The 23,660-nt window shown below is 49.9% G+C and overlaps 1 protein-coding gene across 8 annotated transcripts in view; it reads right to left on the reverse strand.

The window, feature by feature from the left end:
- The window catches only part of iqsec1b (IQ motif and Sec7 domain ArfGEF 1b), a 196,159-nt gene that overhangs the window by 5,254 nt on the left and 167,245 nt on the right, over positions 1-23,660 (reverse strand). For 7 of the 8 annotated variants that reach the window (XM_031567598.1, XM_031567597.1, XM_031567601.2 and 4 more), the window contains 12 exons: positions 22,928-23,210; positions 20,360-21,714; positions 19,472-19,633; positions 16,949-17,071; positions 15,296-15,462; positions 13,628-13,767; positions 5,822-5,851; positions 5,186-5,311; positions 4,701-4,800; positions 3,905-4,066; positions 3,229-3,405; positions 1,280-1,329 (listed from right to left, as the gene is read on the reverse strand). In XM_031567598.1, the coding sequence (XP_031423458.1) occupies positions 1,280-1,329; positions 3,229-3,405; positions 3,905-4,066; positions 4,701-4,800; positions 5,186-5,311; positions 5,822-5,851; positions 13,628-13,767; positions 15,296-15,462; positions 16,949-17,071; positions 19,472-19,633; positions 20,360-21,714; positions 22,928-23,210 (2,875 nt within the window). The remainder of the gene's footprint in view (positions 1-1,279; positions 1,330-3,228; positions 3,406-3,904; positions 4,067-4,700; positions 4,801-5,185; positions 5,312-5,821; positions 5,852-13,627; positions 13,768-15,295; positions 15,463-16,948; positions 17,072-19,471; positions 19,634-20,359; positions 21,715-22,927; positions 23,211-23,660) is intronic. The other variant, XM_031567603.2, reaches the window with a different exon arrangement.

Below are 23,660 nucleotides of genomic sequence, written 5' to 3' on the forward strand. Positions count from 1 at the left end.
ACAAGTAAAAATCATTATGTGGAAACATCACTATAGCCTATTCCTTATTTAAATGGTAAAAATGTAGTTGTTTTTCCCTATGTCATTCACCATCACATGAATATGTTGTGAATGTGTGAACACAGCAAACTGAGAAAGACACAAACAGGCATCACAGAAGCAAGTAGTAGTGCAGTAGTCAGTGTTCTCCTTTCTTGTTTTTCAAATGAACGAGGCAGACTCTGGATAGCCATGCAAAACATGCAGAAGCTGAGAACAGGCAAGAGTCCCTCCACGGTTAGTCGGTGTGTGTGTGAACTGAAGGCTGCAGACTCTTTTTTTCAGGGCATTAATAAAACTCAGAGCCAGGGCTTCTCCTTTACCTAATTACTGTTTTTGAGCCCAGCTCAAGGGGCGGTGGGATGAGAGGAGGGATTTAATCTTGATTAAAGCTACGGGCTACAAACTGAAGCTGCCACTCCACTGCTCGGGTCCCCTCTCTGACCTCCATTTTGTGGTTGTGATAAAGAGTTTGGCTGCGATGAATGATATCTGGAGATGGTCCTAATTTGGGCGTTTGTTTTTTTTTACGGCTGAAGCTGCTCTGCTCCGACCTCAAAGGTGTGGCAGACAGGTGGGGTGAGGTGGGGAGGGCTGCGGGGAGAGGGGGACATGGGGGGAGCACAAGACCAAGGTTGGACAGAATCTTGACGAATGCTCACTTTGAACGCCCCCCCCCCCCCCCCAACCACCCCTACACACACAGCTATGACTTCATAACAGGCATTGCAGGCTTTCACTACAGTCACAGTCACAAGTGAAACTCAAAGAAGACGAATAAACAGCGAACAAAAACTTAAGGTGAAAACAACTAAAAGGCAAACCACACCAAGAACGAGAGCGAGGGTTGAAATATATCCATGAGCCAGTCCACTCGATGCATAGGGGTTTGAGTTTCAGGTTATTGGTTAAAAACATGCTGACTAAAGTGAACAAGAAATCGGAAGGGGGGGGCAGGTGGTGGGGGGTGGTTAACATCACTCATACCAGAGTGCCCCCCCCCCCCCCAACACGAGCTGTGTGTGTCATTTCATACCAGGCAGCCAAGGCATGCACAAGAATCCACACCAGCATTGAAAACCACACTGGGACCAGACAGACGGTTACCAGTACAGAGCAAAAGAAACAGAAAGACAACATGGCAAAAAAAAGAAAAGATGGTGTTTCATAGTACACATCATGATCGTCATGACCATCAGAGGAAATGGTCAGGACATGTCTGGCCTTCTACTGTACTTACTTCCATAGTGCTGTCTAGCGATCCTGCACTGCTTCTGCGGCCGCGCTTGCCTGCCCAGGACATGCAACACCACAGGTTAGAGACTTTACAACACACCAGCTGTCTCTCAACATAGAGGGGATGGGAGGGGAGGGGGGAGGGGGGGGGGGGTTGCTATGACTCCCAGCAGAGGAGAGGGAGATTGGGAAGAGGAGAGGACAGAAGACAGGATCTAGCAAGGAGGTGAATCGGGAGGAAGAGGAGGAAGAGCAGGCAGCTAGAAGAGGACGTCATCAATTGCACTGCTGTTTCTATGGCAGCGGACTAGAGAGCCTAGTACCCGAAGGAGAGAGAGGAAAAACTAGCTTCACTACAACAAGAACTTCTCTGGCACAACTGGCAGGATGCCTTTGGAGACACATCTGAACTTTAGAGTAAGGGACAGGAGGATTTGGACAAATAATAAGACCCAGAGTCAAGTCCAAGACACGTCTTCGTATATATGAGAAAGTACTGAATATTTTTTTCACAGCAGTGGGTAAATCAAATTTTTATTTTATTATTATACTACGTAAATCATGGTATAGCTTTAATGCAAAGATATGCCTAAACTGTACCGTTGATATACCCATAAAAATGAGATGCAAGTAAAATAGTGAGGGAGATCTGCAGGAGAGTCTTGGTGGTGTGGTTCATATCTATTTAAGTGATAATTTCTATTTAAGTGATCATATCTATTTTAAATATCTTCCGCATCCCAAGTGCCCTTGAGCAGGGGACAGCTGTGGCCTAAAGGATAAAGAAGCGGTTTGATCCCCTGGACCGTCAGAAAGAATGCGGGAGGAGAGAGTAAACGAACAGTGTTTTCCCTCAACATCCACAGCTGATGCACCTAATCCCCAACAGCTAGGTGGAAGAGGTGGAATCTCACTGCTCACTGAAAGTGTGTGTATGACAAATAAAGAGAACGTAATCGTAACCTCTCTTGTGAACACTGTCGGAGTAATCTCAAATCCAATCTGAGCTCCAAATTCAACCCAAGGAAGGTAATAGCTTTCCCAACAGTAGATGTGTGAGCAGGACTCGGCTGTGCAAGACAAAGCTTTGAATGCAGCGTTTGGAAAAATCTTTAAATCTAGTCCTAATCTGCAAATAGAGCACACGTCGGGGAGTGATCTCTGATCACAATTATCATAATTAAACCATAAACGACACATAATGTGGTAATTAAATTGGTAGATTTTCTTATATTCTTCCCCATTAGTTCATTTAGCATTTTCAGCCGAGATAAAATCTCATGCGTCATGTTATCGAAACAAGTGAAACAGAAATGATCACAGGGTTCATAAAAATGTAAACGCGGTGAGTCGAGGCGCCAAGTGTCTCATTCACATGAAATGAAACTTAGGAAGACGATCAGTCTGATAACAGAATTTCATTCATCAGCAAAAACCAAAAGAAAAAAAGAAGAAGAAAAGGGAAACCACTTCCCCTGCCTCTGAACTCAAAGATACAAAAAAATAATTGAAAAATAAGGCAAATCAAGAGGAAATTGTATTCTGAGTATTCTTGCCCTCTTCATATATATTCATCAAAACTGTAGACACAGAAGTGACCGCCTCAGAAGTATGCATTACCTACTCCACACACTTGGGCAAGATTACAGAATACTGTGGACTATGCACTTTATTCCAGTGAGTTTCAGACTTTAAAAACACTAACAGTTTATGTCTTGAAGGTCAGCATCGCGCCAGCGATATTCCTACAGAAGGATGGGAATAGTAGCAAAGTAGCGGACAGAGGCTACATTAGCACACTAGATTAATTTACAGCGGTCGTTCGCTACAGAGGGACCCAGCTAAGCGACTGGAGGCTTTACAAGTGGGGCTCCTACAGAGGATGTGGGATCTAACCTAACAGGAGGAGGAAGTCTACGCCTCCTTCTCAACACTGACGACCTTGAGTCTCACCTGCGTCGGAGAGGTCACGCAGTGAGCTACTGAGCGCGCTCCGTTTAAGGCCCTCCCCCATGGCGTAGCTGTCGTCGAGGCTGGCGCGACTCAGGTTGCCGTTCCCCGCGTCCTTCTTCAGGCCGGAGCTCTGCGACATGCTGGGCCGAACCACGCCCTTCTGCTTCTCCAGCTCGGCTGTGGACAGACAGAACACACACACACACACACACACATCAGGTCACACACCATCAACAGCACACACCGATACATAAGCAACACAGTGTTTGTTCATTGCAGATGATGGGGAAAAAAAACACATAAAGAAACATTAGTCACAATTTCTCAATAAGCACACACCCCACCACACACGTCTCTGTCTCCAGCAGGACTGTAGAAAGTATACACAGCCACACACATATTCATTCTCTCTCTCTCTCACACACTCACACACACAAACACACACACACACACACACACACACAAACACACACACACACACACACACACACACACACACACACACACACACACACACAGACACAGACACACACACACACACACACACACACACACACACACACACACACACACACACACACACACAGTGTAAACAAAGTGAGATGAGAAATGTTATTTTAGTCTCTAAGCCCTCCAGAGCATGCTCAGAAAAGAACTTAAAAACCCATGGGCTCACATTCAATGCGGTATTTCTCCATTTCCTGCACCTCGGCGATGGACTCCCTCAGGTCGTCGGTGAACTTCTTGCGGTCCTGTGGGTTGGGCGCGTTGAAGTTGATGAGGACTTTGATGTCGGCACCTGGGACGGCGGAGGTGAGCCGGATGCCATTGGGGTAATCTGTAAAACGGGGAGGTGGGAGGGGGGAGAGCTCAGCAGGGGCAGATTCCACAGCCTCCATTAACATGTGGAGAGAGAGGTAGAGAGAGATAGAGAGAGAGAGAGAGGCACTTGAGATAGAGAGAGAGAGAGGCACTCAGAGAAAGAGAGAGAGAGAGAGAGAGAGAGAGAGGGAGAGAGAGAGAGGCACTCAGAGAGAGAGAGAGAGAGAGAGAGAGAGAGGGCCAGAGGGTAGAAGAACTGGCTTGTTTTTTTTCTTTTTTACAACTTCCCATTAAACACTAGTGCTAAGAGCAGGAAGGATATGAACAGTCAGACGTGCTGTGATTCCATGGAGGGAATGGGTGCTTCAGGGTGCACTCATGTTTATTTAGTATTTGCTTGTCTTCAGGAAGATGATTATTCATGTAGAAATATCTATAATTATGCTTAAATGGTTATATTCATCATAATACATTTTTACATTTTCACACCTGAACATCCTGAAGAAAAGGTAAATGTAGTCTGAACAGTTTTAGTACCTACAAAACACGTTTGGGCTTGCCTGTTTTACGGGCTCAGGCCGTATGACCATCGCCACTTCCTGGTATTTTTGGTGATATATCTGTCAAATCTATAAAGCTGGGGTACTTACACTGGTTCTCAAAGCACAGCACCTGCATCCCATATAGGGAGAAGGACTGCCTGAAGCTGTACGTCACCGAGTTCTTCTTCTTCTGGAAAATCTTGGTGACCTAGATGAGAAAGGCAAGGTAACCATTTTAGGACCACCATCTGGTACTGTTTACTGTGGGGAAACTGCATGGTTAGCCACCCCTAAAATAGTCACGAGATGAGTGCTAGACACATGGGCATGGTGTGCTGTTCTTTCTTGTGTGTGTGTGTGTGTGTGTGTGTGTGTGTGTGTGTGTGTGTGTGTGTGTGTGTGTTTGTAGGTGTGTGTCTTTAAATATACAGTACATTTTAATGTTTTGTGAGTTGATGTATTTGCATCCACGCATTTTGCATTTCTGTACATATGGCTTTATGTGCACGCTTCTGTGCAGCTCTGGTATGTGTGCGTGTGTGTGTGTGTGTGTGTGTGTGTGTGTGTGTGTGTGTGTGTATTAGTGCTCGTACCACCAGCAGATCATTAAACAGGAAGATCTCTCTCTGGTGGAGGCCCAGCTTCTGTGGTTTGTTGGGGTCGGGCACCTCAAACAGCCGACAGTAACACACCAGTCTGCGGTGAGGTTGGGACAGCACCTGCAGCCAGACAGAGGAAGACACACTCACATCCCTCTCAACCACACTAACTCTGTTGGCTCTTAAAGCAGCAATACGGAGTTCTGTTCCAAAACTAACTACCTTAAAGGCATGCAAAAACATTGCAAACACCACCAACAGCCTAGCTGACACTGATAGAAACTTGCCAACACACTAACTGGTGTATTTTGGCAGTATAGCTGGCAATGTCATGCGTGTGAAAGCTTTTCTTCCATTTTTGTAGGGTGTTCCAGCCCGTTACACAGAACTACATAGGGCATATCCTGGATGGCTAGTGGGGAAGACACAGGTGTTTAGCTGTCCTTCACATGACATTATGCTATCAAAATGAATTTGAGGATGGTACCAAAACTAGTTGCCTATAAAACCATATCTCAAAAAGTGTCAAATTGTCGCATAGTGTTACTTTAACATGAATGAACACTCAGCTGGCTAATTGTTTTCTTTCAAACAGAAAACATTCATTAAAGAAGGTGGTGTGATACTTACACATCCGAGGCCATGGTGCAGAGAGCCAATCTGGGAAAAGAAGAATATGAGAAAGACAGATGAGAGGTGAGACAATGTGTGTGGTGTGTGTCTGAAAGAGATCGTCTGCATGTGTGTGTGTGTGTGAGTGTGTGTGTGTGAAGTGTGTGTCTGAAAGAGATTGTGTGCGTGTGTGTGTGTGTAGGAGGTGTGTGTCTGAAAGAAATCGTGTGCGTGTGTGTGTGTGTGTGTGTGTGTGTGTGTGTGTGTGTCTGTGTGTGTGTGTGTGTGTGTGTGTGTGTGTGTGTGTGTGTGTGTGTGTGTGTAATGTGTGTGTCTGAAAGAGATTGTGTGCATGTGTGTGTGTTTGTGTGTGATGTGTGTGTCTGAAAGAGACCGTGTGCATGTGTGTGTGTGTGTGATCCTTATGTACAATTTGTGTAAGCATGTATTTATCCTTACTCCAGAATTTATATAATAATATATACATATATATTTCATATATTACATATACATACATATGTATATAATCTGTGTTTATATCAGTTTGTGATTTTTAGTCATACTGTAAATTTGTTCAGTTTTGGATGCCTATGTCTGTGTTTTGCTGTCTCAAATTGTCTTATGTGTGTCGTGTGTATGTAAGTGTTTACTTGTATAGATGTGTGTGTGTATTTACAAGTATAGGTGTGTGTGTGTGTGCTATCTATCTTCTGTGTGCCATACTGAGTGGGTTGTGAGGGAGGTTAATGATGACAGAAGCTGCTGAGTGGCGCTCTACACATGTGCATGTGTGGTTGGGAGGGGGGGCTATGATGGGGTCTCAGCACAGCCAGAGAAACCCAATTACTGCAGTCAACAAAGCCCCCACTGCAGGCCAGGCACCAGGGATATATACAACCAGCATCCAGCGGCACAGCTACTGCACTGCGTCATTAAGGCTCCATAGAAAGCCATCATGGCTCAAATGGACCACCATTATGTCGCCAGCATCACAACAGCATTAGAACCACCTCAAAAAGGCAAATGACATCTCTCTCTCTTTGTCTCTTTGTCTCTCTCTCTCTCTCTCTCTCTCTCTCTCTCTCTCTGAAAGCACCATCAGAGTTCCACATCATAAAGCCTGGTATAAACTCAGTAGAGAATCTCTAATATGTATCCAGCTGTTAGAAATCATTACGAGAGCCCCTCTCACACAGGTACCTGGCTCAGGCTTTTCCATCCTGCGCCTACCTTGCCTGCAGGCCAGTCTCTTCTCATCATCCCTCCATGCTGGAGGATGGGGGTGGTGGTGTTTTTCTCCCTCTATCACTATCAGTACATTTCCTTTAGTTCTCCATTTCATCATCGGGTGTCACCTGAAGAGCACGTGGTGCGAGGAGGGCCTGGAGCAAGATGTGCCCTCACATTGGACAAATGAATGGGAGAGTGAAGTGTCATCACCGGCAGGTGTCATGACCCTCTGACTCATTAGTCAGCCACAATAGAGCTCTGGAGATGGAGTGTGTGTGTGTGTGTGTGTGTGTGTGTGTGTGTGTGTGTGTGTGTGTGTGTGTGTGTGTGTGTGTGTGTGTGTGTGTGTGTGTTTCTATTTCGTTTCTCCTGACCGCCAGAGGCGGTGCTTACAGCACTGGATTTCCATCACACGTACGTGCAGGTCGAGTGTTAATACCAACAAAGTCACCTGTGACCTGGGTGACGTCGTCAATGTGCGCTAGCACAAAAGGCTGTCTAACCCAGCAAGCGACCTCTTGCATCTTCTCGCGAAAGCAGGTCGACATTCGTGATTTGAGGAAGACGCTAGTAGTTTCGTTACCCATTGTGGTCGGGGCAGTGGATATTCACCCTCCGAGAAACTGCGTTATTCGAAGTTGTTTTTGTTCGCATCAAAGCGGGTAAGCTAACTGGTTGTTTCTTACTTGAAGTGTAGCCTGGACCGGAGCGGCCCCGCTCACTCGGCACAGGTGGAAATAACCCAGCTGAACGGTGTTCTCGCCGGTTTTCTCTGGATATAGTGTCCTTAGTATCTTCAGTTAGACAGCTACCCGGCAGGCTACGGCCATATTAGACGAACGTTGATGGACAGAGCTAGACTTAGCTTAACAGCTAAGTCTACAGCACCGGAGTCGTAAGGTAGGTAAACTTGTTATTGTAAGTTTGTTTGTGACAGCCGCTGTGGAGTGTGCTCGCTCCACTGCCGCAGTAGCCTGGTTTGACACGGCTTTTCATTTCGGAGTGTGTCTCGCTCTATGATTAAAGTAAGACTCTGTTACGGATTTTGTTTTGGTTTAAATTAGCGGTGGTTAGAAGCCACCGTTGGATAGCACGGAGCTTGAGGATACTCGCTCTGTAGCCCGGTTTAATATATTTTGTTTTCATTCGGAGTGTGTCTCGCTCTATGATTAAAGTAGGACTCTGTTACGGGTTTTGTTTTGTTTAAATTAGCGGTGGTTGGAAGCCACCGTTGGATGGCACGGAGCTTGAGGGTACTCGCTCTGTAGCCTGGTTTAATAGATTCTGTTTTCATTCGGAGTGTGTCTCGCTCTGTTACTAGATTAAGATTCTGTTACGGATCTTTTTGTTTAAGTTAGCGGCGGTGGGGAACCACCGTCGGATTATACGGAGCCTGAGTGTACTCACTCTTGTAGCCTGGTCTAATATATTTTGTTTTTCATTTCGGAGTGTGTCTCGCTCTGTGAAGAAGTTAAGACTCCTTATGAGTCTGTTGGCTTAAAGATAGCATCGGTTGGGAAGAGACGACCGTCTGTTCACACCGGACCTGAGTGTACCCGCTCTCGGTCTCATTGCTAGAGCAGAGCAGGGGTGTACACGCCCTCACGTGCCTGCTAGCCCGCTAGCCTTTGAAGACAGCCCCATCGGGCTTATACTAGTCTGGCTAAGTGCTTCTCGCTGGAAGCCAGAACTGACAGTACAGGGCAAGATGTTAACCATCTGTGCTAGCTGCCGGGCCCCTCTCGAGCCAGAGGATGGCCATATGGAGTGCCCCGCCTGTCTGGGCGTTGAGCATCTGAGACAGGGGCTAACGGAGTTTGCCTGCATGAGCTGTAACTGCCTAAGCCTGACTGCCTAAGCCGCTCGGGCAGCTAGATTAGTGGAGGTGGAGACGGGCACTGCACAGCCCCATGAAGGGGCACACGAGAGAGTGCTACGGCCGACTAATCGGCGTAGTACTGCACGGCAGACCACCGTTAAGGCAAAGAGGAAGAAGAGTGGACTGGCACAGACGGTGGACTCGGTGACCACAGAGTTGGAAAGTATTAAGGCGCTGTTGGCCAACTTGCAGCCTCCAACACACACAGGGCAGGGTGGTAGCGTACACGCTTGAACCCCACCAGCCGATCAGGCGGAGCGGTCACCACCGACGCTGTCACCAGTAGGGAGTGCCCAGGAGCTAGATACACTCTCCACAAGGGCGTCAGAGAGTTTGGACATGGGACAGGGAGACGAGGCCGAGTCGTACGAGTCAGCCCCCCACGACTCTCAGACCAGCTCCCAGGATACAGCCCGGGGTACAGGGGTGGAGCCAGAGGCTAGCCAGCTTTCTATTAAGTCCACCCTGAAGGCAGCGTTGGCGCGTTTGGGGCTGGACCCGGTCCCTGTGGCGGTGCCCCCCCAGAATGTGTTTTTTAGAACCGTGGTACAGCAGACTGCCTTTGCGGTCCCACCCTCAGCTCCGTACATTGAGGAGCTGCAGAGGTGCTGGGCAGACCCCAGACAATTTTCCAACCTCCCCACCAACTGCAGGGTCCTGTCGGCCATGCAGGGGGCGTCCACCTATGGGCTGGAAAGGATGCCTAATGTGGAGCCTTCGGTGGCAGCCTTAATACTGTCCCCCGATGAGGCGCTTAGGCCCCATGCTCGCTGCCCCCGCCCACAATGCCGGCTGACAGACGACCTCATTGTGAGGTGTTATGATGCAGCCGCTCGTACAGCGCGCATAGGGAATTCAATGTCCCACTTAATGCTGGCTCTCACCCAGACACTGCAGGGCACAGGGGATGCGTTGGCGTCCCAGGGGTTGTGTGACTCCTCGCTACAGGCGTTTGCCTTTATGTCGAGAGAGCTCGGTAGGCTAATGTCATATTTGACTTTAGCTCGCCGCCAGATATGGGTGGCCCAATCCCCCCTAGCCGAGCCAGGCAGGAGGGCACTACGTTCTCTCCCGGTGGTCCCCGGGGAGTTGTTTGGTCAGGCTGCACAGCAGGCCCTGGAGCGCAGTGTGCAGGTCATACATACAGGCCAGGCAGCAGTTTGCGAGCCTTCGTCGGGGGAGCCAGACTAGACGCGGGCCCCCACCACTAAGAGCTGAGGCGCCCGCACAGTGGCCAGTCAGCCAGCCGCGGACACGGCAGTCAGAGAGGTTTCGCCAGCCAGACAGATCTCGCCCACCCCCGCCACCCGCACACTTCGCCCTACATAGGGCGCCCAAGCCACGGCCCGTTACCCCTCTAGGGACCGGAGGGGGAGAGGGCGCAGGCAGTGACAGCAGTACACCGGCGGTCGGCCGCTTCTCCAGCCGACATCTCAGGCGCTGGGAAGCGGTGACATCGGACCCCTGGGTACTGGCAACCCTGTCTCAGGGTTACAGTATCCAATTTCAAGGCCGACCGCCAAAGTTCCGTGGGGTCAAGACCACCACCGTCACCAACCCGGGGAAGGCCCTAGCCCTACGTCAGGAGATCGGCGCTCTCCTCCAAAAAGAGGCCATCGAACAGCTCGACGCGCCTACACACGAAGGTGGGTTTTACTCCACCGATTTCATAATTCCAAAGAAGGATGGCGGGCTCCGCCCCATTCTAGATCTCAGGCACTTAAATACTCATCTCAAGACACTGAGGTTTCATATGCTGCGCACCAAGGAGGTTCTGCACAGCATTCGGAAGAACGATTGGTTCACGACCATCGACTTGAAGGATGCTTACTTCCACGTCCCAATCGCACCACACCACAGACAATTCCTCAGGTTCGCCTTCGAGGGTCGGGCGTACCAATTTCGGGTACTACCGTTTGGAATAGCTCTGGCACCCCGGGTGTTCACCAGGTGCGTTGCAGCTGCTCTGGCTCCTCTGCAGGCCCAGGGAATGCGCATTTTGCCCTACCTGGACGACTGGCTTATTTGCTCCCAGTCGGAGGTACAGGCCCGCAGCGATGTTGCCGCGTTGATGGCGCATATCACGGGTCTAGGGCTCAGACTGAACCTCAGAAAGAGTTCCCTAGTTCCCCGTCAGCAGACTGGGTTCTTGGGCATGGCCATCGATTCGCAGGCGATGAGGGCTGTCCCCTCTCAACAGCGGGTCGACGGAATCCAGCAGCTCGTGGCGCGCTTCAGAGGACACAGGGCTCTGACCCTGAGATCCTTCCTACGCCTACTGGGGATGCTAACATCAGCTGCATCCCTGATCCCACTAGGCCTCCTGGCGCTGAGGCCTTTCCAAATCTGGCTAAACAGCCTGGGCCTCCATCACGTGCGGCACAGACACAGACTGGTGAGGGTTACCACCAGCTGCAGGAGGTTCCTCCATCCTTGGAGGAGGAGGAAGTACCTGACCCAGGGAGTTCCGTTGGGCGCTATTCCTTCCCGGAGGGAAGTGGTGACCACGGACGCGTCCCAGATGGGGTGGGGCGCCGTGTGGCAGCGTCAGACGGCCAGAGGTTGCTGGAGCCCCCAGCAGAAGCAGCAGCACATCAATGTGCTAGAGCTTCGGGCGGTGCTGCTGGCTCTAAGGCACTTCCTCCCTGCGCTAGTAGGGAGGCACGTGCTGGTCAGGTCGGACAATATGTCAGCGGTGTATTATATCAACCACCAGGGAGGCACCAGATCGCTGCAGTGCTTAGGGGTCGCCCAGCAGCTCTTGCAGGAGACCCATCAGCACCTATTGAGCCTGAGGGCTGTGTATTTGCCCGGCACTTACAACAGAGCCGCAGATCTCCTGTCCCGGGGGAGCCCCGACCCAGGGGAATGGAGACTCCATCCAGATGTGGTACAGGCGGTATGGGGTCGATATGGCAGGGCAGAGGTGGACCTATTCGCCTCTCAAGAATCGACTCAGTGTTCCCTCTGGTTCAGCCTCTCGGAGCCAGGCCCGCTAGGCCGGGACGCACTGGCGCATACATGGCCGAGACGGCAGCTATACGCTTTTCCTCCTCTGCCACTAATTTGGCCCACCTTGCACAGGTTGGAAACAGAGGAGCACGAGCTGCTACTAATCGCTCCCCGGTGGCCGGGGAGGGTATGGTTCCCCAGGTTGCTCCAGCTTTTGCACGGGAGACCCTGGTGCCTCCCAGTGAGGAGGGATCTACTATCGCAGCTGGGCGGCCAGATCTGGCATCCAGATCCGTCTCGGCTACAGCTCTGGGTCTGGCCCCTGAGGGGCCGGACCCACTGCTAGGACTTTGTGAGCAGGCGGTGGTATTCACCATTAACTCGCGGGCACCCTCCACCAATGCCCTCTATGCGAACAGGTGGAAGATATTCACGGAATGGTGCCAGGCACGGGGACAGGAGCCAGCACACTGCCCCCTGCCAGCGGTACTACAGTTCTTGCAGTCACTTCTGGATCGGGGACTCACGCCCTCCACCATAAGGCTGCTGCCATCTCCGCAGGGCACGTTCGGATAGAAGGCAGAACTTTCGGGTCCCATACCCTGGTGACTCGGTTCCTCAAGGGGGCTCTTCGACTAAGACCCCCACAGCGGAGGCAGGTGCCCCAGTGGGATCTCCTCCTGGTGCTACGAGCACTCTGTGCAGCCCCGTTTGAGCCTTTACAGACGACGGAGCTCAGCTGGCTTTCAATGAAGACCGCTTTTCTTCTAGCCATTACGTCAACAAAGCGAGTAGGGGAGTTACACGCCTTGTCAGTAGGCACGGATTGCCTGCAGTGGCATCCTGAAGGCAAGGGGGTCACCCTGTGGCCGAACCCCGCCTTCCTCCCAAAGACCCTTCCCTCCACATTTTCCAACCAGCCCCTCAGCCTGGCAGCTTTCGAGTCCACCCTGGCGGAAGAACAGGGCCTGAGCGCAGAACGGTTGTGTCCAGTGCGCACCCTAAGGACTTACGTCGCAAGAACGGCAGCTTGCCGTCAGTCAGACGCATTGTTTGTCTGCCACACAGGGCCAAGAAGGGGTCAAGCATTATCCAGACAGAGGCTCTCTAAATGGATTGCAGAGACGATCCAACAGGCCTACAGGCACAGTGGCTCCCCAGCCCCTCAGCAGGTCCGAGCCCACTCCACGAGGAGTGTGGCGGCTTCATGGGCGTCTTTGAGGGGGGTTCCCCTCAGTGACATCTGCAGGGCAGCCTCCTGGGCATCAGGCTGCACTTTTACTAGGTTTTACAGGGTGAATGTGGTATCCCATAACCCGGTCGCGGCAGCGATACTCCCTACGCCGTTACGGCGTCTCTAGAAGCGGGTAGGCACTCCTCATGACTTTGTTGGTATTAGTCATCCAGTGCTGTAAGCACCGCCTCTGGCGGTCAGGAGAAACGAAATAGAACGAAGGTTACGTATGTAACCACGGTTCTATGAGTTTCGGATGACCGCCAGACCTTGGCAGTCACTCGGAGTTTGCACGAGAAGATTGTCAAGAGGTCGCTTGCTGGGTTAGACAGCCTTTTGTGCTAGCGCACATTGACGACGTCACCCAGGTCACAGGTGACTTTGTTGGTATTAACACTCGACCTGCACGTACGTGCGATGGAAATCCAGTGCTGTAAGCACCGCCTCTGGCGGTCATCCGAAACTCATAGAACCGTGGTTACATACGTAACCTTCGAACTGCGTGTTACTCTGCTTAGTATGTCCTCACCGGCTTCTTGCCCACGATGAGCTTCTCCACCTTCTGCACCTGGGATACGTGGTCCTCATTGGTCTTGAGTTCTCGCTTCCTGATTCGCTCGTAGATGCCGATCAGCATCTCACGGGGGATGTCCTCACCATCGTCCACACCTTTCAACACACATACATGGACACACAAACACACACACACACGCACACGCACACGCACACAGAGACACGCACACACACACAGAGACAAATCAGAGAAATTATTTTTCCACTCATGCCTTCACTGGTCAATTCTGATTTCTAATTAACCCTGCTCCAATAGACGGGGAAATTAATCATTTCAACCATGCGCTTTTCATGGTGCAATCTCCACAAACACACACACACACACACACACACACACACACACACACACACACACACACACACACAATGCGCTTTTCATGGTGCAATCTCCACAAACACAGAGCCTTGTTGCCGTCAGAGAGGGGGACAAAATATTAGCTCTGCTTTAGTTGTCATGCCGGTCCATGACTTGCAAAACCGCTCCTATCTCTGCGAGAGGGGCCATTTATCAACCAAGCACACGGGCATGAAATGCAATTAGACTTTCTTCAACCACGGGCCTCTTGTGCTGTGACATATCTCTGCGCATCAGTCTCAGAGGAAGTGGGCACATTTTTTTCCCCGCTGTAATTTGAATAGAACCGGGAAGCAGTTTTCTTTGTATTCGCTTGAAAATAAGAGTGAGAAAAAAAATTGCACCTGTACTTTTGCTGATACCACGGAACACATAGTTGACGGTCAGTGGCATAATGCGTTTCTGGAGAACATTTTTATTAGGTGAGTACCTTTTGGTTGAAATACTGCCGATTTAAGAAGTTCAGGGTTTTTTTTGCACCGTAGACACAGAAGGGGCTTGAGGAGATTAGTTTTCCTGGGGGTGATATCAGTCTTGCCCTCGCAACAGAACACTGAGCAGAGGCAGTGAGGGGGTACACTAACTTCACAAACTCAGCAGTCCCCCCCCCAAAAAACATGGACACCAGCAATATGACTGGGAGAGGCTTTTTATTTTTTCTTCTTTCCATGCGGGGTGAAGGAAAGCAATTTACATTTAGCATTCTAACATTTAGCAGATTTCTGATTCATTCAAACCAACTCCTACTTCAAATGAGGTACTTCATTAGTTCGTGTGCTTCCTAGGGACTGATTCTATGATCCTGAAAGTGCTAACTGGATGAAATGGACTCTGCCTCCTGACTACTAAGTAGCCGAGTGCAGATCAAAGGAACTCTCACTTCTGTATGGGACCTGCCGCCTGATATCAGTGATGTTGAGGAAACCTCATCAGTATAAAATATGTTATACTGATGCATTAATCTTCCATCTGAACCAGTACAGCAGGATTAAGAAGGCTGTGGCAGGATCAACTGTCCATCTGATCAACTCTAAAGATGGCAGCTGCTCATAGAAGCATGTGGGTGTGTGGGTGTGTGTGTGTTAGGGGGAGAAAGAAGCATGTGGATGTTAAACAGGGACCCTGGAATATGTCAGCCAGTAGAGATACACTGATATTTAGACTCATATTTCAGGGGGCAATTTCTGGCTAGGCTTTGAACCATAGCAGATATGCACCAAATTCGGCCATTACTGCGGCAAGGTCAGAGTTCACACGGGCGCTTCTCACCTCTCAGGTTCTTGACGAAGTCCTCCAGCTTCATCTTCCTCTCGGGTTTGACGTTGGGGCTGTACATGTCCGTGTTGAGGAGGATGATGGCAAAGGCCAGGATAAAGATGGTGTCGGGGTTTCGGAACTGACGCACCACGCCAGGGTTGCAGATGCAGTAACGCTGACTGCAAGTGTGAAAAGGAGGAAAGAGGGAGAGGAGAGGGGAGGAGAAAAAAAAGTACGAATGAGAGAATGAGACAAACAAACAACAAACGAGTATGAGGAATCATCACTCCAAAAGAATCAATAGTGCCTCTTGTTTTGTGAGTAATTGGGTCCAGGCGCTGTCACGACAGAACCTCCCTATAATTACTGAGGCACTCTCATCCCTGGCCGGCGGACATTTTGTGAAATGATTCAAAGCGATAGGAATCCCTTTGTTTTTTGAAAATGTGGCCAGTCTTCAGCAGTTTAAACAGCAGGACAGCAATAATCTTGCATGTGGACTAGCTCAAGGGAAAACGAAGACTATTATCATCTGCTGTTGTTGTTGTTATTGTCTCTGCCCTCCCCTGGTGTATTGGAGGATGAAATATCCACTCAGCCCACTGTCTGCTTTGCGTGTGCTGCTCGAAGCACATTCTCTCAGGCCAGAAGAAATGCTTAGTTTTTTTTCATATCACTGCAATTAAATGAGGGGAAATGCAAACTGCGAAACACACAAACTAAAGGCCTCTTTTCCACAGGATTCAGTCAATGCAGAGCAAGATTGATACTATGTGTGTATCAGGGTTTCCTTTGACTGGTTTTTGCCTGATAAAATTGATTTAAAAACGCTAAATTTTAAAACTGGTCAGAATGTTCTGTCATAATGTTAATACAAACGTAACCATACCGTAGTAGGCTATCCCTAAACAGGATATTTGTGTTTTGGCAGTGAAACAGCCAACAGTACTTCCACAACCCCCCCCCCCCAAAAGGGTGCGACTTCACCTGAAGTGACGACTGAATCAGCAGCCGCACCTCTCACTGATGCCAAGCGCGCACAAAAGACATGTAGTGGCAGTGACGATGGCGCTCCACGGCTATGGGGGGGGGGGGTTCAATTTTGCAACAACTTGCAAAGTGCTCATTTCTGAATTCAGCAAGCCGTACCCTGCCTGGGCTACGCTGGCTATAACTGCCTGTGTTCTGTCCATGTCAAGCGTGCCGGCATTGAGGGGCTCCTCTCTGCAGTCTAATTAAGACGGCACTGCGACGTCTCTGGAGGAGAGGGCGAGTGGCTTATAAGCGCATTGCAAGCTGCAGAGACACGTCAGACACATTTGATTTGAAGTGGGCAGCAGAGGACTTTGCCGCAGTGAAAAAAAGGAGAATATAAAAATGTTACCTGGTAGCCTATTAGGCTACGTTTGATGCCATGTACGCTTAGCCTTTTACTAAAGGCTACAGGTGTTACAGGTTAGAGATGTTTCGCAATAGCCTACATTTAAGAGGCTAATGTTTAAGAGGGTTTACTTAATTGTTACTGTTATTATTCTGTCTGGACACCGGACCAGCGAGAAAAAATCCTAGTGGAAACCCTAGTGTGTATATGTGTGTGCATGCCCGTGTGTGTGTGTGTGTGTGTGTGTGTGAGTAAGTGCGAGAGAGAGAGCAAGTCGAGCTCACCTGTAGGCTTCTATGAGCCTCTCGACTTTCTGGGCCTCCCCCTGTACTCTGATATGGGCCTGGAACTTCCGTAAGGCTTCATCCAGCTCCATACTTGAGAAGTCCATCTCATCGACCACACAACTGTGAAAAACACACACAAAACACAGAAGGACAGACAGACAGATTGTTCAGAAAAACTCAAGTCAATACCCCAACCTCTTCCTTTAGAACTCCTTATCACTGAATAACAAACCCATTCAATGACATGTTTCCAGAGAAGTAAATACATTACTAGATGCCCACGCCACACTCCTCACTAACACATTGCTCTCTCTTTCTCCCGCACTAACAGAGGCTCGTAAATCTAAATCTATAAAGGTGATTGATCACGATAAGAGACACAGTGACTGCTGCAGTTAAGCAGCTAGATATCTTCTGGTGCTAAATCACACTGTGGGTACTTATAAAGAGAGAGAAAGAGGGAGAGGGAGAAAGAGGTGGAGGGGGATGGTGGCTTAAAGTAGTGCTTCAGGGAAAAGATAAAAACATATCAGACGCTATCAGTGCTTGAGAACAGATGAGTTAGCCTGTATCTCTCTCCTTCTGTCTCTTTCTTTCTCTCCCTCTCCTTCCCCCCTTTCTTTTGAACGTAAAGATTTATAGATCGGCCGAAGAAGTGTCTTCCTTAAAAGCCGGCGTCAATCTTAACAGCGACAAGGTCTCGCCTAGCCTTAGCCTTGGAGGCACCGTGACGGCTCCTGCCAGACGGTGTTTCACTCATCCAGCTCGCACACCGGTTCGATGACTCACTGCCGAAAATGAGCTCACGGTCAGACCAGCACCCGCCGGCGTGGGAGAAAGAGGTGTCTGTCCACGCCGCCGAGACAGATTTTGTCTTAACACCCACGATCCTAACCCACTCTCCCTCTCTCTCATCTACAGTTTAGAGAAGTTAAAGTTGGCAGTGCGTACTCTCTTTATACATGCATTAACCGAGTTGTGGGATAAGGGGCATTTAGTGAGACGTCTCCCAGAGTAAAAAGAAAATTGAGCTTCAAGAGATGACTTGAGTTTCGGGAGATGAGCACTGCAGAAATGTCTGGGCCGTCTGTTTCCCTCTCCGTCTCTTTTTCCACTTCAAGTCCCCAATCAAATGGGATCAGCGGTGTGTGAAAGTAAAAAACGGAGAGGCTGACAGCATGTGACAGTACGCTAACTTGCTTTACTTCAGCCTTTAGTGTTCGATGCAGAGGGAGAGGAAAGGGAAATATGGAGTATGAACCAAGAGTTAGCATTTGGGGTCACTTCAGACTAAGTGGCCTTAGATGTAATGGTGCTAGTTATATTCAAATATTGCAATCATTTAAAATATTAATATAATATAGTAATACATGTGCATTTACATGAAAAATAAACTCTACTAACACCCTTAAGCTTTTAATACAATGAACCACTCGTGTAAGCCCACACTGTGTCAATAAAGTCAATAAAGCTAATCCTAGATCTAACTAAAATGCTCCAATAACATGAACTTACATAGAAAATGCAATGGAGTCGGCCCACTGAACATAACCCCAGAACCAGTCTATATGAAGTATACATAGTGTGGGAAATATATTAAGTATGCAAGTATCCGTCACATCCATATTTTTTAAGAAAGTTGTTTGTGTGTGACAGCCACTCTCCTACAGCTTACTGCAGGGTTCACATAATGGAGCCATGTAAAATAATCCATCCCTTAGTAATGATCTTAGCCTAGTGTTATTATTATTTTTATTTGAACATTATATGGGATGCTATTAAGATTAGCCAGCCATGAAGATACGGAAACAAGGAAGTCTGTTCTGGTGACCGGTTTTCCAAAAATGACTTCCACTGTTATTAGAGGAGAGAGGTGTGTAGAGAGGCTCAGTGCACGGGCCCCCTCATCTGTACATCCCCCCATAAGCCTGGGGCATTAAGAGGGTGCCGGGGCATTAAGAGGGTCCTTGGGGCTCCAGTCTCATTATATGTCAGCATAAATCAGAGGGGCAGGGGGGATAAGATGGCAGACGGTGTCAAATCTGTTCCTGCAGAGAGAGGGCATTAGCGCAGACAGACAGGGCCCCAAAGAGACTGAGAGACTGACTGAGACAGAGACGGAGATGGAGATGGAGATGGAGGAATTTCCCTGGTGGAGGCTGAACTGATTGCTTTGGTCTTTGGAGACGGAATACAGCAGGGCTGTAATTACAGATCAGTCATTCCAAAAAGGTGGAGTGAAGTTTTAGTTCAAAATGAATATTTAATGTCATCCAATTTCAAAGGGTTTTAAAATGAAGCGGTCATCTATGTACTATGGAGCAGAAAATGAACCGAACAGTGGATCTGACTGACAGTTATCTGACTAATGTGATACCAATTTGATACTTCATGACTACAATCAAGAAGCACTCTCTTTAGAGAACTCAGTCGGATATACCGTTTCAAGAACTTTAAAGATTCATTTTTCAGTTTGTTGAGCTACAAATGAACTTTAGAACACAGACTGTGACCACTCACTCTAGGACGTCTCTGTTGAACTGCTTCTGCCTGTTGCCAAGGAACTCGCCAATCATCTGTCGGCTCAACCCCTTCCTCTGGAGCAGGAAGTGTGCCACGCCCACCGGTGTGTCAGGAACAAACCCCCTCTCTATGAGGTACTGAGTACCCTTCTCTGGTTTCCTGTGGGGGTTGGGAGAGAGAAAGGGGCACAGGGGAAGACAGAGAAAGACATCAGAGAGAGAAATCATTTTAATACACTGGGGTGTCTCTCTGATGACTTCTTAGGGAGTGGGGTTTATTTTGGGAGGGGGTGGGGGGCAGCTTCTGAGCTTCTCTTCATCTCGCATGATTAAACGGAACTTAATGGTCCGTGGAGGAATAAAAGCAAATCCACAATCATCCAAGATTACAGCCAGCCCTCCTCTTTCACACACAGACACACACACAGCCCTCCTCTTTCAACAAAGTGAGCCCCACATCCACAGAATCAAACACTCACAGAACATTTACACACACAGTCCCTCTTCCCTGGCCTAACAGGCAGACACACACACACACACGCACGCGCACGCACACGTACACACACACACAAACACACACAGACACACAGACACAAACCGCATTCTCTCTGGCATGATCAGACACAGAAATTCTGAATTGCAATGGTCTGTTTTTGAAGGGGCTTCTAAAAGGCTCCAGATTAATTGTGTATATATGTTCAACACTTGATCTCTCACTGTAACTCACACAATACTGATTGCACTTCATCAAAGCTACTGCTTGAAAATGACCCTAATAAAACTCAGCACTCAGTGTGCGAGAAGCTACTCTTCACTGACGAACACACAGTAATGATTAGTCTGAGAGTTCCTGCTGATCGGACTACGGTTCGCTGGACCAACGTACTTGTTGAAGAGGTTGAGGCCGATGCGGTAGTGGCGCTTGCGGATGATGTCGTTGCTGAAGGCGGGCGAGTCCCAGCTGTTGCGCGTCTCCTTGTGGTACGTCTGTTTGCTGAGCGTCTGCTCGCGAAGGCTGTCCCGGGACGACGACTCCGAGCTGCAGTTGATGGTGTCGTTGGAGTTGGACGTGCTGTTGATGCTGTCGTTGTCGCCGTCCGAGAAGTCCGACTCGGACTTGCTCTGCCGGTTGGCCGTGCCGTTGATGGCCAGGTGGCTCTCCAGCTGGCGCGGGCGATGCCGTGCCACCGCTGGCAGGGGCACGCCACTGCCGATGACATCATCGTCGTTGCGAGGCGGGCCCCTGGGGGGCAGCTCGCGGTGGGACGGGTGCGAGCCGTGCTTGGGGCTGCTCTGCTGGCTAAGCCCGCCGCGCTCGTACGCGCTCTGGCGTTTGAGCGAGCTGCGGTCGGAGCGGTCGCTGAGATCCACGGAGCTGTCGCTGGGCGGCTCGATGGTGAGCAGCGGCAGGTGGTCGATGCGCAGCCGCTGCTCCTGGCACTCCAGCGAGGGCGTGCTGCGGCAGCTGGTGTCCGTCTCCCCCCCGCCGCCACTACCACCCTTGTCGTCCTTGTGCACCAGCGACCAGTACTCCGCCGACGAGGAGTTGTAGGAGCGCCGCCGCAAGTCCGACTCGGTGCTGGACGGCCGCTCGGCCGCGTGTGCGACATGCGAAAGGGGCAGCGGCGGCGACAGCTCCTCCTCGTCGATGTAGAGCGTCACGTCGCTGTAGGACGCCGTCATCTCGTCCAGCTTGTGGTCCGAGCCTGTGCTGCACGTAAGCGGCTTGGTCTGGTAGGCGACCACCTCCGAGTGACCACGCTCCAGGTCCGGAAGACTCCGGCCCGGCTCGGGTTGCGGGTCGTCGCCGTGGAGACTGCGACAGTTCAGTGCGTCGTCGATAGACTCGGCCAGCGACTTAACCTGGCGCGAGAATGCGTCCTCCAGCTCGGTGATGGCGTCGTTGAAGTCGGGCAGTGTGGTGGACGGGGACTTCATGTTGGCGGGCACCATGTCGCGGCACTCGGACTGCACCAGAGCGCCAAGCTTGCTCCCGTCATCCGTCAGCGACACCTGCTTGCCCTCGAAGTAGGAACTGTGCACTTTCTCTGGCCCCTCGAAGGAAAACTGCATCCTCATGTTGGACAGGACGATGCGTCTGGACATGCGGTTATCCGACATCGAGCTCCGCAGTCGCTCAAAGTTCTTGTTCATCTGATACTGGCGGAAGGCTGTCTGGATGGTGCGTGCTGCATGGCGGGTTATGAAACGCCCCCCATACTTACGCTCTAGCATCTCCACCTGCAGAGAGAGAGAGAAAGAGAGAGAGGGAGGGAGAGAAAGAGGGAGAGAAAGCAGGGTAAATGAAAAAAAAACGTTAAGATATTAACAGTCATTCTTACCAATGAATATAAATAACTCTGTGTGAACGTCTATGATATACTGTATTTGTGGGTCTTTGTGTGTGTGTCTGACAGTCTGTCTATGTGTGTGTTGTTTACATTTCTACTTCAGTGGAATTATCATTAGAAATCTTTCTCTCTCTCTCTTTCTCTCTCCTCTGTCTCTCCCTCTGCTCCTGCCAGCTTAAAACCTCTCCACATTTGCCCTGCCTGGCAGGGGTTGCTCTGCCCGGTGGTCTTGAGGAAAAATAAACGTCCCCTGCAGGTACGGAGGCCTGGCTCCCACCCACGGCCCCTCACAGCTGCAGAGAACTCATGAGGAGGAGCCCAATTAGGAAGCCCAGGCTCTGGTCCCCCTTAGCCCTACGGCCCCCGGCTCTGCCGAGTTACAGGAGCACCAACGTCCATGACCACATAGAGAGAGAGAGGGTGATCTGATCTAGGATCAGCTCTGTCTTCATGGTGATTAGAGATGAGCTTTAGGTTAGAGGCAGGGAAAGCCTGTTCTAAATGCAGCCCTCAGGCCACCCGGAGGTTGTCCGACACAGGCCCAGGCACAGGTGTGTGTCTGCTGTAGAAGACTGTAGAGTGAGTGTAGCCTTCTCTCCCTCAGAGTTTCAAAAACAGCTAGTGAGTGAGGTAGGAGAGAGATTCATTGATTGATCATAATTTAACATATTAAGCTTATTGGATTGCTGGCATTTCAAGGTATCATTTGAGAAATGCTTTCACCTAAACTGACTTGCATCACAGTCAACACGTACGACCTCACAGTGAATCTGCTCCTTTTCAATCCAAGCCTTAATAGTGATGTCATTGTTACAGAAATGACAGCAGAATATCTGTCTTGGCATAGATATAGAGACTAATTTAAGTCTATATGCCTGGAATGGAGGCTGACCTTCAAAATAAACATTTGAGAGGGGAAAGAGGGAGGGAGAGAATGGTTGTTTTGTACAAAGTGCTTCACGACATCTTTAAATGTCTTGACTGATCGACAGGGCAGATGCACAGAGCAGACACCCACAGGCTTAGAGTGACTGTGTGTTGGAGCTGCAGCTGAAGGACAGAGACCAGAGACCCCTGCCGCCCCCCCCCCCCCGCAGCATTACCTGTTTGTCCTGGAGGTCGGTGGAGAGCTCATAGCTCTCGGAGAGCGAGCGCGAGCGTTTGATGGCCTCCTCCTCTGCCTGTTTGCGCAGGATGGACTGCGAGTGCTGGAGCTTGGGTCTCCGCGGGCGCTGCCCGGGCACTACGTGGGCGTAGATGGGCGCCTCGAAGCGGTCCACGGGGCTGCTGACGAGCGCGCCGTGCGTCACGGGCCCGCGGGCGTAGCTGGCACCGCTGGTCTCCAGAGACGGGCCCACTTCACCTCCCTGGGCATCCGCTTCCACACTGCCGGAGGACACAGAGAGAGAGAGAGAGAGAGAGAGAGAGAGAGAGAGAGAGAGAGAGAGAGAGAGAGGGGAGAGGGTTAAAGGACGGCCCAACTTCATCAAGACACTTCAAACTGCACAGAGGCTAGACAGAGAAATACTAGAGAGAGAGAGAGAGAGAGAGAGAGAGAGAGAGACCAAGGGTAACATACACAGTGAGAGAGCTAGACAGAGATAGAACAAATGTTTACACCTCAAACAAAAATGTCTGCAACAGCCCTCACAGAAAACGCAATACTTCACTGGCCAAAACCACACAAAAACTCCAAACACCCTCATCTCCACTAACTTCAGAATGAATGAGTAATGTACATGGGAGTAAAGTATTGGTCATGCCAAATATATAGAAACATCCACATAAAAAAGCACACACTACTCCATGTACACTACAACACAAGTGTGTAGTATG

This window comes from Clupea harengus, chromosome 5 (assembly GCF_900700415.2).
Source record: "Clupea harengus chromosome 5, Ch_v2.0.2, whole genome shotgun sequence".
Lineage (NCBI taxonomy): Eukaryota > Metazoa > Chordata > Actinopteri > Clupeiformes > Clupeidae > Clupea > Clupea harengus.